The following is a 16,002-nucleotide window of genomic DNA, read 5'->3' as shown; positions in this document are numbered from 1 at the left end:
CTGTTTATTCTTGCCTGTTTGGGCTGGCAATATTAGCCGCAGAGCCGCATAACCGTTGGGGAAAACGAGTTCTCGAGTGGAGACCGCGTCATGGCAAACGTAGTGTAGGACGTGCTCAGGCACGGTGAAGTGATGATCTGCGCCAGATGATGATGCCACAGATCTCGATGGCGTGCAATTGGGGAGGCCCATGTCCAGCAGTGGACGAATATGGACTGATGATGATGATGATGATATAACTTCGGAACACATTGCGCCTTATGCATACAAATCCATGCATAGACCGGAAAAAAAGAAAAAGAAACACTATTATTACGTTTTTATCTACACGGGAAAATAAACTTACAGAATTTTAAAGAACTTCCAGTCTAGAACTCAGAGAAACCTTTGACTTACAGTAGTTGCAAACATAATGATATATCTAGTTAAATTACAACAGTAACAGTATGCAGTATCTTTATTTGAAAGTCAGTAAGGTTGAGTTTTGTATGACATCCTCACCATTTAAGAACCAGTAACTGTTCTATGTAACTTAAACGGCATTCTTTATGTTGCAAGTCTTTTGTCTATTCAAATAGGATCTTAGTTCATTCTAGGACGTTTGTTGGAACCTGTTTGTAAAGGGTAATAACTGGGGCATAGTGAATGCCTGTCCCGGGCGCCTTGACACACTTTGCCATAGTTCATTCATAGCACCTGCCGAGAATGCCGGCTGTACCCTCGCCGGCAACTTGATTTGTGTAGATCACTTGCAAATGTCATTTATAAGCAATAGGTTGATTTGTTTGGGGCAGGAACGTTTGGAATCCTATTATATTTTGTTTATAGACTCCCTCTCTGTTGTATTAAATCCTTTTTTCATGACGTATAACGCATAGCATATGAGGACTACGCTGATGCTTGTACCATCAGCTAAGAATCTATAGTTAAATGTTGACTATCTATAGTTAAATTGATAAAGTGGAGGTTACATTCCAATGGAGTATGTCTCTTCTCGTAGCGGGATCCTCCAGAAGAATGTTGCCACGGTCCGCAGAGGTCCGTAATAGTCCCTCCCTACCTATCAACCCATAGCGGAGAAGAAGAGAAGTCATTTGATGAAATCCCATTGGAAACAAAGGGATACCAGTATTCCTTCCATTCATATTTACTGTAACATAATAGTTCAAGTTCATTGCCATTTGTAGCTGAATGAAACACTATGAGATAGAATATAAAGTGTAAACCAAAACTACTTACCGTTATGCAAATATCAACCTGAGAAAATCTTGCTTCTTACGTATCGTATATTCCCTAGGCTAAGCCGCTTTTAAATTAATGTAATTGTAAGAAAAATATAATTTACAAGACGTTTATCGAACCCCAGGTGCTTCGTAACACATAAAAGAAAATAATGTCTGCATAAAATTATACTTTAGAGGGGAAATGGATTCTCTGAGTACAGGATGTGACGAGTAGAGCTGGGGGACTGATGTGCGGTTTTTAAAGTTATGTTGTTGCAGATGTGGAAGCGTGATAGAGCATACATGGCGTAGAGCGGCGTCTGTTTTTAACCACTTCTATAATATTAGTTCAAGAGTTCATGGTAGATAAAGTCCCTGGTTGCTCTAGATATTGTAACGAATGCGATGTTTATTTTTAATAGTAAATGGCTAAATTATTTGTGGTTTTTGTGAGTTGATATCTATCGGATAAGATTTACTACTCACGTCATGGGTAAAAATTACTAAACTCGTACCTAAGTTCAGAGGACCGATAAAGAGAAAATTTGAGACATGTACCTACAGTTAAATTCTATCAAAGGGTTGAGTGACTTCGAAGATTCAATTTCAAGTTTTTTTAATATAGTATTTTTGTAAATTAGACGTAAACACCGCACATATTTGTGCCCGTTTCAGCTTAATTTCGTTTATAGCCTTTCTAAATCTGCAAAATCTCAAATATTTCGAACAATCAAACTCAGTACTTGGGTGGTATCTGTAAGTGGAACAATTAATTCTAGATTCATGGATCTCAGATCACGATTCGCATATTCCCATCTAACAGCATTTTGTTTTCAATTCATGTAATTAAAAATACATTCTATTATATACCAAACGATTTTTGATATCTACTAGTTTTTGTTCGTCAGTTTTTGTATACAAAAGTATCGTAATCGATTTCGTACAATATAAAGATAAACGCATCCATATTGTATCGCTTAAAATCGATTATAGTTGAAACAAGTTGAATGACACCATAGTGATTTAAACCGGTTATTCGAATAACGAATAAATAACCCGAAAACCGTCCATTCAGCAGCAAACAGTCTTGCATACATACAAATTGTAGTACGAAAGGCTATAAAATTAAACATCTACAACTATTAAATCCAATTAATACAATTAATTAATCTGATATGCAAAAGTCTAATTGAATTGCTGTTGTTCATTTTGAACTACATTTTGATCTTATAAAATATTAAATTGAAACAGTTTGCTTATGAGTTTTTATGGTAGATAAAAAATCAAAGCGACCTTAACAGTCTGCGCCTTTTCAGACTGTTCATTAAAAGTACTATGTAAGTGTATCGCTCGAAAACAAAGAACGTGACGGTTCACCGAAGTAAATGTTTCCATCGAAGAAAACATACAGAAACTAGCGCATAAAACTCTCGTACGCTATTATGGTAATCACAATGGTAAATACTTTCCACCTAAGGTCTGTCTGCATTCGCCATCTTTTTATTACACTCAAGAGAATAGCGATAATTGAATGAAGGCTGCAGCTATTATTGTGTTATAAAAACACGTGGGAGCCAATTTGTTTGATGTAGCAATTCTATCGGATGCGAGTGTTCAATCAATTTTTTATCTTACCATATACGCATTATTGCCAATGTAAAGCATATTATTTTATTTTAAGATCAATTTTTACCACATCATGTACACTAACGTACATTGTATAGCCACAAAGAAATGTGTCTAGTGTTCTCCAATCCGCAGTGAACGTTTTAAAATAAGGGTTCCCCAAGCAAATGTCAAAACAGGCGAGAATAGTGAGGAGGGGACATGCGCAGTAGGGATCCGATCAATGCACCCCGACGAGTGCGCGCGCCACCCTCACCCCGGCCGCCGCTATCTACGCAGTTGGCCACAAAAACACCATCTAAAAGCTAGCTCACCCGACGGATCGCCCTTGGACAAACAAAAAATATACAATCAATCGGCTCATCCGCCAATTAGTGCCCAAAAAATTGTTCAGTGAGTGCGAAGCGCCTCCACGAGGTTACGTCTGATTCAGCTCGTTAAGGACACCCACACCTTGTGTCTGCACAGCTCAGTGTTGCACCTAGTCAGTTCGCAGTCGCTGTCGCGTGACTCACCGGATTATCCAGAAGATTTCGATCGTTAAATTTGTTACGATAGTGGTGTTGAAGAGCCGGTGTCGGTGTGTTACCGTGTTGGTAATTAGTGCAAGTTCGGATGCCGGTGCTCCGGCCGCGTGTGCCGACGTTGATGACGCCGCCGGCGGCGCCTGCTGAGGAGTGAGGTGGCAACCCAGCCGCAGGGATGGACGACTGCGACACCATATTCTATGACGACGACGGTGAAGCTCAGTGCGATATGGTACGTCTGACACGTTAACCTTGACTAAACCGCTGATAATCCTGGACAATTCAATTAGTCTGCTACATGTTGACACTCAACTCATATTTCCAGTTTAAAATTATCTAAATAAATCTAAAATTCAGTTGTTATATAACGCGGAAACCTGGCGTTCAGATTGTGTGCACAAAATGGACGATCTGGCATTTTTTGCAATGATGCAATAGCTATACCTTCTCGATATCAAAGATCAATTTCTTTTGCGGTCATAACAGTTGTAATCTTGTTTTTATGGCATCGTAACATTGGTTTGCAATTGATTTACATCCAGTGGTTGAGACCTTGAAACGTGGAAGCGCTTGAATTCATCCAACACCGTTTTGCTACATAATCGCCGTAACAAAACAATTCAGAATACTTGTAATACCTTTCCACAATTTGTTTGTAATGTTGTGTTGGTACTACTGCTACATAGATTGTTAGTGAACCTTAAGAATATTCGTGAGCGATAACAAATTATGTTGTACCGTTATGGCTTGTTCGTACCGTAAAAGCGAAATCATGTATCTTCGAAAACATGGTGGCTGTCTTAAACCACGGATTACTGTGGGAAAAATGAACAAACAGTAAGTAATTGGTCTCTAGATCCTAAATAGCTACGAGAATATAAGATCCATATCTTGGCATACTTTCAAAAAGCAATTTAAGGCCATAAAATGACGAGCAATCAAATCGTTTGACTCCAAAATAATTTGCTATCGCAAACTGTTCAACTTTTTCTTCCTTATATTGGCTACGATAAACAGTTACCCATTTTATCAACATTATATTGTTTGTGGGTGAATACTATTTAAGTAGGAGTTAAAGAATCCTTGAACGAGAGCATGCGTGGGAGGCATTCCGGGCATATGGGACGGCGACCTACCTCCTAAATAACAGGAACAATTTAACAAGGGTCATTTTAAGCTTAGAAGTAAGAAACAACTGCCGTCATTATCCTATTTTCTCATACTCCAATTATGCATTAAAATACTCAACGCAACTTACTAATTGCGCAAGTTATTACTGTCTTTTCCTCATTAAATAACATGTTTGTTCCCATACACGTTTTAATGAAGACTCTTCGACTCATGTATAAAACACATGAGTTCACTCAACAAGTTGATGTGATGAATACATTTCGCAACGCAATCGTTGTACTTGGTGTAATCAATCAGAAGGAGGCTAGACTAATGATCATCATAGTACCTACTACAATCATTGAGTGAAAGCGAAATTGGTGGATTAATCTTCATTATGTCAAACAATGTATTTTACTATTGAGAACTTTAATACTTCGAAAGATATTGGGTAAGTTGAAGATATTGGTCCAGCAAAGTTTTATCAAATCGACTAGGCTATAACCTTAGAGATAGATAGACTTAAACTGCAATAAGAATCTTTTAACCATCTGCCAGTACCATAAGAAAATAATTTAAAGTAGAATAATGAGGAATTAAAAGGAGTTTGGAAAACGAAACAGACGATCTACCAGCACGGCTTAAAGTAATATTTTAAAGGTTGTGGAAAAGTGACGGTGCAATACACGGCGTAGAGTGGTATCTCTCTCCCACACCCGCAATAACTTTAAGACGTCTCCATAGATCCCCAGTTTGAATATTCATTGCACAACGTCAATGAACAATATACATTATCCGCCTACACAATTGTAACTTCATATTAATGACAAGTCAATATAATTACAGTTCTCTTATGAAAGTTCATGAAAGTTAATGATTACATGTAAAAGTGATGAGATAATTGATAACAGGTGTAATGGTTGGTTAGGATAGCTTCGTGTGGCCTCTGAATGATTTATTGTAATTAGTTCTTAGTATGTAGGAGAATTGCTTACATTTACGTATGATGGTACTGAAGAACTTGCTTTAACGTGATGGCAAAATTGCTTGGGTTTTCTCTTTATAAGTTTTTGTTAAATAGATGCACGTTTTTTTATTGCCTTCATGCTGAAGAAAATAAGGAAAGGGGAAACGAGAAAAGTATTAATAACATTGATATTTATGTATTTACCAATTAGTTAATTTTGTTATTTTTATGTCTTATAGTATCTCGAATTGCAAGCAATGTACTTAATTACAACTTAAAGCACACAAATACTAGTTAGACTTATAATAAGGTGGATTTCTAGGGATACAAAACTGCATGTTTTATTTTATGACTTATCTAAATACAGTTTCACAACTGTAGGTCTATTTTAACAGTCATCTAGTCAGGATGAATTGACATGAAAAGCCGTAAATTTTAAGTGGAAGGCATTAAGTCTTTAACACCAATAACTAAATTAATTACTTTCAAGCAATAACTTTAACAGGTTGTTCTATTCCCCCCCCCCCTCCAAAGTGTACGAAGTTGAACGTCTGTGTGTTCATGTCCAAAATCGGTTGAGCCGTTTAAAAGCCGTGGGGATGAAATTGGGGTACAAGAACCGAGTGTCAAAATATTCTCAAGTGGGGAAACAAATGAAAGCGCACTGAAATATGTAGAAGACTGTTTAGTAATACTTAATCAAAAGAGTTCATAGCTTTCTCAAGGGATAGTATCAATTACTACATCGGTCATTGCAATTCTGCTAAAGATAATTTGCCATGTGGATAATAGTCGAGGGTTTTTAAAATTTTAAATGTTTGAATCGGGTTTCAGTTAGAGCTAGGTTTGTTTTAGTCTAGCCAATCTTTAGTTACTTATGGTGAACGGCTATGGCCTTTGCAGAGCCATTATGGTGCAATTGCATAGTAATGGAAATTGTAGAGCCTTTTGTTTGTGTATAACATGAAGGTATGAAGGTATGAAGGTACTGCAGAGGAATTGAACTAGGTATAACGGTTTTCTGACGGGATAGCTTAATCGGTAATCGAAGCGTTAAGCGAATATTTTGAAACATGTTTTAAGGTTTATTTTTCTATCAATATACGTTTTTAATAGTTCTTTTTTCAATTTCCTGTTAAAAATTAGGTCGGCTTTAAAATAAATTCTTGTGCCAAAATGTGCTAGGTCTAAAAAAAAGGTGTTATTAAAAAAAAAAAAAATATCTAACAAAATATTTCCCTTTAACACTAAACAATTTCAAACACGAAATTAAAACATAGTTGCTGAAAATCTTTCAAGAAACCTCGACTAACAGCTTTTAACAACTTTAAACATGTACACTTTCAAGAAATATTAAATCAAGTAATGTACTAGTTTTAATTACTATAATTAGGGTTAATTAGTGGCAGCTGCAACCTCGTATTACAACTCGATATGTTTCCTAGCCTCTAGTACATTAAGGCATGTAGTGAAGTAGATAGGTACCTACTATATACAGAGTCATCATCATCATCATCATCGTCAACAGCCCATATTAGTCCACTGCTAGGCATATGCCTTTCCAACTGCACGCCATCAAGATCTATATTTGGCTGCTCGCATCCAGCTCCTGTCAGCCATCCTGCGCTCATCACTCCACTTTGCACGTTTGCCAAGACGTGGTCTCCACAGAGTCGACTAAGTCTAAAAGTAGCACTGCAGTTAAAGCAAGATGGCAACAGACATGGCGTATAGCGTCATCTCTCTTCCGCATCTGCAATATTCTTGCTTTGAAAACGTTGTAATACGTCCTTAGCATTAGAATCAGGTTTCCAGGGAAATGTAAAATCCATTAATATGGGTATTACGGAACTGAATTTCTCAGTTATTATATTGTATATATTTTGTTGTGTGATTGTGTAATGTATTAGTCATCGATTGTTTTGTTTTGTTGAATTATTATGATTTGGTTGTATTGTCGATATCATTAGCAGGTTTTTGTGCTTGTGTATTATATGAAGTTCTGTTGAATCTTTATGAATGGGTTAGTGTACGCCGACTGTAATTATAAACAATGTATTTTAATATTTTGTATTTGTTTGGCTTAGCCTTTATGAAGCCTCGTCGTGGTAAATACGACTCGCACTTGGCTCATTTTTTATTATCTGTAACTTAGTTTACTATCTAATTTCAACTATAAAGACGAATAGATCGAATGCAGCCGTATATCTTGTTCCACCGCAAAATTTAGTATAGGTAAGGTATTTCATAAAACTCGGTCGTTAATTGTAGCGTGTCTTCAAACACTTACAAACTCCAACAGTTTAATACTCCTTGGTCTAACGCAAAAATAGCTTTAAAACTTTAACCACAATTAGTACAAGACTCAACTACAATGACTTAAGTGGATTAAAAAATGTCTGTAAAGCTTCGCTGGCAAGACTGCAATCAACTGGCGTCTGTAAAACAAGTTTGCACCCGAAATGCCCTGAAGCTGTCTAGACTCTACACCCCTTCATATTTTATGACGCTATAAAACTATGAATTACTGCTATACCGTCAAGAGATACGAAATGATAAACAAATGCCTAATGTTATCTTTGCAAGTGACTACAAGATACATTTGGTCTTTTAAAATCCGTCCTCATGGACGGTGATGCCTATATAGACAGGGATATGTTTCTTTCGTAGCCAATGACAACAAATACTAAAAATTAAGCTCCAGGTTACTATGTACTGTTCATCTGTCCGAACAGATTATTTAATTTAATTTGAATTAAAAGCAAGGTCGCGACAACAATGCATAACAATAAAACACTTCAGTCGATCAGACAAAACTAACATTTCCTGATGACTAACTTTCTGCTGCAATTAAAACAATAAGGTTGTATTGTATTGAAGTAACAACAACAGATAATTGTCGACATGAAACACAAAACAGGAAAAATTGCTCACACAATCAGCAGAATGGGCAAATTGGGCAAAGTGGGCACGTGCACGGTGACCGATCGGTAATGACACTTTTAAGGCATAAGCTACAGTGCTACATTTGAATCACCATGATCCCATTACCAATGATTAATGATAACTTTTACTAGACATAAAACACGATGCTTCGGGGAAAATTTCATTCCCATGCTTTGTACTTTTTAGTTCATGAGAGCACGTTTCTTTTATTCTTGCGTTCTTGTATTGTGCGTTGGTATGAGAATCGCAAAGAAACTGATCTCATTTTTTTTTTGAGTTTTGCTATTTTACCCTTAACTGCACAAAAGGTTTCCCTTGTAAAATTGTAGAGAACTATTTTTTTCATTCGGACTATTACTATTAAATTGTTAGGAAAACTTGATTATTTTCACCCAGAAATTTCACAAACATGCTAGGGTTGTTCTAGCACGTATAAAACCTCGCCCTTGCCTTATGACCTTTGCTCACCAGCGAGACGCTTACATGCCTATGTTTCTAAACTTAGAAGAAAAACGTGGATCCGCATATATAAATACAAATATATTTGTTTCTAATTTATATCTTTCTATCGTTTTCGGGCATTAAAATCTTCGCACGTAGGCTACTTCCAAAATATGAAAATTCTACTTAGATACAAAAAATCTTATAATAGTTTAATTTAATGGTGTCTCTGGCCAGTCCTTATACGTAAGAATGTCATTTAAGAATCTTGTATCTAGTTACAAGAGTCATTAATAGCTAATCTTTGCTTAAGGACTCCGATTGTATCCAACACTAGTCGGACGATCCCCATAAAAAAGCGTGGATGATTTTTAGAGTGGTTAAAATAATTCCATCCTCAACAATCTTCGTGCCAAAGTTACTAGGGCACCATGACTCCATGACAGTGTAATGTGCACACATTATCTTTACAAGTCATGTCTAGGCGGCTAAACACCATCAATTTATTACAGCTAAGAATGTAGAGCCGTTAGCTTAGATGAAGGAGTCGGGCTGAGGGCCTGGCGCTTGACAGCTAGTAGGAATTCTAGTCAACCGGGATTCAAAGTTATTTGTTAGCTGTATCAAGGACGGGTGTTGTCGTTAATACTTCAAGGGCCTCATTTGGCAGTGTAGGATTTTGGTATTAATAGTACTATAGCAATATATTGGTATTAATAGTAATACAGTCTAATTATCACAGTTTGCTTAATAGTTCACTTGGAAAAATTAATTTGATGATGGCATCTTCAGGTCTCTAAGCTAAGAATCGATATTTCATTTAATATTTGAATTCAATATCTTTATTTTTAGATGAGAGTCCATATAGTTTTAGTGAAAATATATACAAAAAGACCAAAGCCAAATTACTTAGAACCTCCTTGGGGCCTACCATCACGTATTGCAGGAGTGGAAAAGAGGAGCCCCTCTACGCTGTGTATCATGCTGTCATCCTTCCAGAACTATAACGATATTACTTTAACACGAGGTAGTTAACAGTCTTGTTCTGATATATTACAAAACAAAACGAATTATTTATACGATATTTTATTTTTATACGATTAGCTGCAAATTTAACCAAAACCATAACTGTGGTCTGAAGACATGGCATAATATACAGAATAAATAAAAACAAAATAATACGTGACTGATACCAATTTGCCAGCCAAATTATGCAACTTATTTGTAAAGTTCATAAGGTCGTGTCCGTGTGGCACATTGCCAAGGAGCCAAGCACATAGCTTGGCACGTCGCATTGCACTGAATTTCTTTAACTTTGAGTCGTTACGCGTGGGTAGACACCACTTATTTATATGTATGTATATTGTATAGTATGACATCATAGAATGTAGAACGAATTAGCATAATCTGCTAGGAAGCGTCTAGGACGTTCTTTGTTTGTTTTTTAAATTGTAATTTAATTAATTACGCAATGTTACGTAGTAATTGCTAGCGCTACTGTTATTTAAAGACCGTTTTTAGTGTCTGCTATTCTAGTGATCTTAGAATCTATTTCCACGTTTAGTAGCTTCGATAATATCCGTATAGAATAAAGCCTTTACCTAATATTTAAGAAATGGCATTGATTCATATTCAGTAATATTTATTTAGGAACAAAAGTGCAAAGTCCACTTCAAATAAAAAATACTTATCCAAACTTGATAATTTTAACAGGACCAAATGAACAAAAAAAAATACAGTCTAATTGACCCCTTTTCGAAGTTGATTGGAAACGGTATAGTTCAGTCTAAGCTTCAAAGGCAGTATTGCAATTTATTTAAATAGATCGAGTTCGTTACTTTATAGCTAATATCAGTCTCGTAAATGAATTACCATCTTTATTATCTAATTATACTTTAATGTGAAGAAAATCACAGATAATGACTTCATTTAATACGAGGTTGCTACACTTATCTCTTGTTACAAAGTAAACCAAGTTTATTGATCGTATGACATCAATAACTCTCTCCCAGTGACATTGTCGAGCTGTCAAGAGCATACTTCACATCGCTCACATCACGGTTTTTTGTTAGAAGTCAATCGTTTCTCATGGTTAGACCGGCGAGATGGCGCCGGCAAGGGTGTTTTTTAATCTTTTTTTATTTATTTATTAAAATAATTAATAATTATTTAAATAATATCTTTTTTTATACCCTATTTAAGCATAATTTGAGTGATGCGGTAATTTGTGATGAAAAAAATAAGCTTAGAGAGAAGTCATTCAACGCGAATATATTTATTAAAAAAAATAAGAGTTCTATATTCTAATACTTACATCTGATCGCAAAAGTTCAGTGTCTGAATGACAAATATTATTCTTTTTAAAAAAAACGACTCCCTCAGTAAGCAATTTAATTCACTTTTTTTTTGGTTTTACAAACATACAAATCACATGCAAAATTACACCTAGACTCAGAACAAGCATTCGTGGATCACACAATTCCTTTTCCTACGCGGGTATCGAACCCGCGACACGCGCACACTGGGTTTGGCATGGTAACCTCAAAGACTCTGCTATCCGTGCAGTATCAAAAAAAAAATCTCGAAACACACGCGTTCACCTGTAAAGGAGCAAGAGAACAAAAACTACTTAAACTACTAACTGGGAATATTACCGCCATGGTTAAGGTGAGGTACCTTAATCATGTACAATCAATGCTAGTCTATATACCAGGTATAGGAAAATATGATAGGCTACTGCGGTCAGTCCTCCATAACGGTGTGTGAGGATGCAACGCATGCCGTCCAGTTGCGGGCAGCTTTGCGGTCGACACTCATTATACAGGCAAACTACATTATCACTAGACACCAGCTGTTTTAATTTAAATAGCAATGATTGGGTTTGATTATAGAGGTGACATGTTTATTCAACAGTATTTAAAAAAAAAGACTCCTGTGTTAAGGAATTCAATCCTTGTGTCGCGGGGGGCTTTCACAAACATATAACTCACATGCACAAAGACACCCAGACTCAGGACAAGCATTCGTGGATCTCAGAAACGCTTGTCCTACGCTGGAATCGAACCTGTGACGCGTCGCGCTCAGTGGTTTTGGCGTGATGACCTCAACCACTGGGCTATCCGTGCAGTTTTAATTATTATACGGTATCTTCATCAGATTTTCATTTCCACATTTGTATATATCAGGAATTATCAAATCGCCATAAAAACGTTTATAAAATACTAGCTGTTGCCCGCGACTTCGTCCCCGTGGGTAGAAGATATAAGATTTGATTTATACATGCCCTGTTTTTCCCATATTTTCCATTGTATCTTCGCTCCTATTAGTCGTAGCGTGATGGTTTATAGCCTAAAACCTTCCTCGATTAATGGTCTATTCAACACAAAAAGAATTTTTCAATTTGGACCAGTAGTTCCTGAGATTAGCGCGTTCAAACAAACAAACAAACAAACAAACTCTTCAGCTTTATATATTAGTATAGATAAGCTATTTATCGTACTGTTATGAGGTGTAAGCTATTTCTTTAAGAACTTCCTTTATAGATATGCTTTTAACATCGTAAACATTAAGATTCAATGAAGCTTTAATAACCAGGTATAAAAAGGCTATTTAAGTTATCTTCCGAAGAATATCGGTATACAAACGAGTAATCATAAAGTTAATAACACCTTTTTCGAGAAAAAAGGATACATTTATATCTTTGCATTCATCTGTAATGTGCGTTCTTGTGAGTTCAGAGTGAGGCTATAATTTCCTTGTATCTAATAAATACTTAACGACTCAGGAGCGGGAAAGCTGGCAATAAACAGTGTCTCTAATCGAGAAGTCGATTAAAAGAAAAGTTATAGAAGTTCGGAATTTATGAGAAGCTTTGAAAATAGGTCCCCTGCTCATACAAATTATTGGCAGTGCTGGGGGCCTACTAACTCGTCTAAATGTTATTGCAGTTGTGTCTGTGCATGGAGTATCAATATCTTTCTATCTTTTAGAGGTGGTTGATGGCCCTTGCAATGTAGTTTTTTCATTACAAGTATTTATTGCTCCGCTCATACAATGTTACTGTCAACACGTAAATGATTGTCAATATTATTGCGTGTCTATGATGCTTTCTATTTCATATAAGCTTGTGGAACAAACGTTACACCAAAGGTACAATGTCAAGCGTTGTCCTTCGCGTGCTCTGCCGAACAGCACGCCGCCGATGTGCTACACAAAACGTTGAAAAAAAGCTCTGAAAAACAAGACTAAAATATTTATTTTTTAAAAGGTGCATACTGGTTGTTCTAGTCGTAGACCGAAGAATGGGTTTATTTCCCAACCAGGACGAATTTTTGTGTGATGAGCTCGAGCATTTTTTCTGCGTCTGGGTGTAATTTATCCATAATATGTATGTATTTAGATACACATATGTGTGTGTCCATCAATTGTCAAGTACTCATAATATGCTTTGCTTAATTTGAGACTAGACGGCAATGTGTAAAAGTTGTGGAATATTATTAAACTACTAGCTGACCCGTCAAACCTTGTTTTGCCTTATAAATTCTTTCTAGTTTCTAATGCCACATTATAAAAAAAATATTTTTATTGTAAGCAACCCTTATCACTAAGGGGTATGAAAAATAGATGTTAGTCGATTCTCAGACCTACTGAATACGCATATAAAATTTGGAAAAATCAGTTAAACCGTTTCGGAGGAGTACGGTAACTAACATCGTGACCCGGGAATTTTGCGTTGTACTAAAAAGTTAGTAGTAAACTTTTACGTAAATAATACATTATGAAATTATATTAGCATCATAATACTCTTGGTAAGTAAACAACTATGAGTCATGATACTTAAGCATTATACCGTTAATGTAGGTCGACAGTGTGATCGTGATCTTTGCCGGTATTTTTAACAGAACTAGGAAGTAGGTTAAGGATGCTATTTCAAGTTTCTTAAACTTGTTTTCTTTTAAAAGGAAACAATAGGGTTATTCTCAACTGCCAGCTATGTTTTTTTTTTACCGAGAATATAATTGAAGTGTGGCTGAAAATTATTTTGTAGTGGGAAAGAAGATTCAAAATGTAGGAAGAAGAGTGGAAAAGTACTATAGGTGAATATTAAATAGGAAACTTTTATTTCCGCTCAAAAAAGGTGGCGAGGCTTGAAAAGAAGTAAGTAATTGTTTCCTAAATTATTTAAGTCTATCACGCTGTTTACGCATAAATAGAAAGGTTGAAATTACTCGCTACATTTGGGAAAATCAAGGTGTATATTACCATAAAGTTGATCTACAATAGGCAGTTTTAAATAAAACGGTCTATTGTTGCTGAGAAGAAACTTTCGCCGCTTTCTTTGTTCACTTTTTGCGAAAGGGCTGACAAATTAAATGATCTCGATCTCGGCATCGCAGGTCATACAAATCTTATTTGAAAAGCCATTGTAAGAGGCACGAAGCGTAATGGCAGCAATCTATATCGGATATTCAAGAACACTTTTACGGTGTTGTATTGTGAGATACGAACGCCGAACATTGTGCTAAGAATTCAATGGTCACTACTCAGAATCTCATTGCATCCAGTTCACATCGATTCGGCACAAAGGCTGGGAAACTTTTGCATGTATTCCGTAATAATGTTATCTAAAGTTTATTATCAATATGTAATCAAGTTCGGGTCGATGGGAAACTTTGTTTTGTGAACTGTGTTGCCACACCTGCAAGTCTCCCATCAGATCTAAAAGACGTTTGCAGTTGTGGAAGAGAGACACTGCTCCACGCAGTGTAATGTGCCATCTTGCTTCCTCATCTTTAGCCATCTTACTCTAACACATTCTTTCACATATGGGCTGAAGGCTCCGAGGGATCCGGCTAGAGAGCCAGAAAAAAGAAAACAAAAAATAAATACTTAGCTTATTTCATTACGTAGTTTTTGTATACAACCATACAAAATAAGTTTGAGAACCTCTGCTGTAAGAGGTTTTGATAAGTCTTCAGGAAATTACGTTTCATATTAGTTGCATTTGAAGAAACTGGTGTTGCTTCTTAGAATCATGTTAATGCAACGGGTTTAAAGGTGTGTGTTAATGCACTCATATTTCTGTTATTACGATCATAAATGTTAATAGCGTCAATAATTATAATGATACAACATCACACATTTTTGTGTTTTCTAATATCGGTTGGAGGCTTGTACTGGTTTATCTAGTTTCATAAAGTGAGTACGGGATGCTATAGTTTCGAATTTCTCTGTTATAAAGAAACTTACCAAGAATGTAGCTAAAGATAGGCGCTATACACTGTGGTAATTGAAGCTTTTAGTTTTGCTGAATCTATATAAAAAATTGTTTAATCAATTACTGATTAGTCATAAAATTTTAACTGTCTGCCTATCATAATTCATACAGCCTAATGACAAATGGATCGCCAGACGGTGGATCCTAAGTAATGGAATTCCATTTTTTAGCCTTTGCTTCGGAACCCGAACAAGAGAACCCATCAAAAGAAAAGATTTCACGTATAGGAGAAATTATAAGTATTATCAAGAACCACGCCATAGGCTGTTAGTTTCCAAACAATCAGCAATCAACGTGTAAAACTGGGACGTGTGGCAGCTGTGTGTACCTCCACTATACGGGTACAACCAACCACACACGACCAAGACTTACCAACAGCAACCTTATCATGAAGCATTAAAGTCTATTTTGGTGGTTGGTTCTTATGCTCTTAAGGGGTGCACTGTGCAATCATTAACATTGAATCGTGTAATCTAGCAGTTGCCTACATATGCATGAGAACACCATAATAATACCACGATGCTATCACCATTTGTTTTGACGTCTTCACATACAACCTGGGAGTGTTACGAAACTTGTGTTTTGTTCCCAATAAAAGCTATCTATTAAAACAGCTGAGATATAAACCTTTACCACATGAGAAAATTATAAAAGTGTTGACTTTCCCAGACTTAAAGGAATTTCAATCAATCAATGTTTATCATGGACGACTCCCATTTGAGTCATTAAATCTTTATTCATATAATTATTTGTGATATTTTTATAGAAGCATATCAAACAGCACCCTTGTTGTATTTATACTTATTGCTTTATTGTGCGTAAATACTGTCCATAAATGAATAGATTTGTCTCACATGCGAACCCGTATCATATGACGTTACGTAG

The 16,002-nt window shown here is 36.1% G+C and overlaps 1 protein-coding gene across 10 annotated transcripts in view; it reads left to right on the top strand.

The window, feature by feature from the left end:
• The window catches only part of LOC113500869, an 87,134-nt gene that overhangs the window by 26,617 nt on the left and 44,515 nt on the right, over positions 1 to 16,002 (top strand). Inside the window, exon 1 of one of the 10 annotated variants that reach the window (XM_026881781.1) lies at positions 3,370 to 3,608. The exons of the other annotated variants lie outside the window; for them this stretch is intronic. Coding sequence (XP_026737582.1) covers positions 3,552 to 3,608 — 57 coding nt within the window. The 5' untranslated portion in view covers positions 3,370 to 3,551. Of the gene's footprint in view, positions 1 to 3,369; positions 3,609 to 16,002 lie in introns of those variants that run through there. 10 annotated transcript variants of the gene reach the window in all.

Source organism: Trichoplusia ni, chromosome 14, assembly GCF_003590095.1.
Source record: "Trichoplusia ni isolate ovarian cell line Hi5 chromosome 14, tn1, whole genome shotgun sequence".
Taxonomy (NCBI): domain Eukaryota; kingdom Metazoa; phylum Arthropoda; class Insecta; order Lepidoptera; family Noctuidae; genus Trichoplusia; species Trichoplusia ni.
The sequence above is the reverse complement of the archived record's forward strand: the minus strand, read 5'-3'. Positions and strand labels throughout refer to the sequence as shown.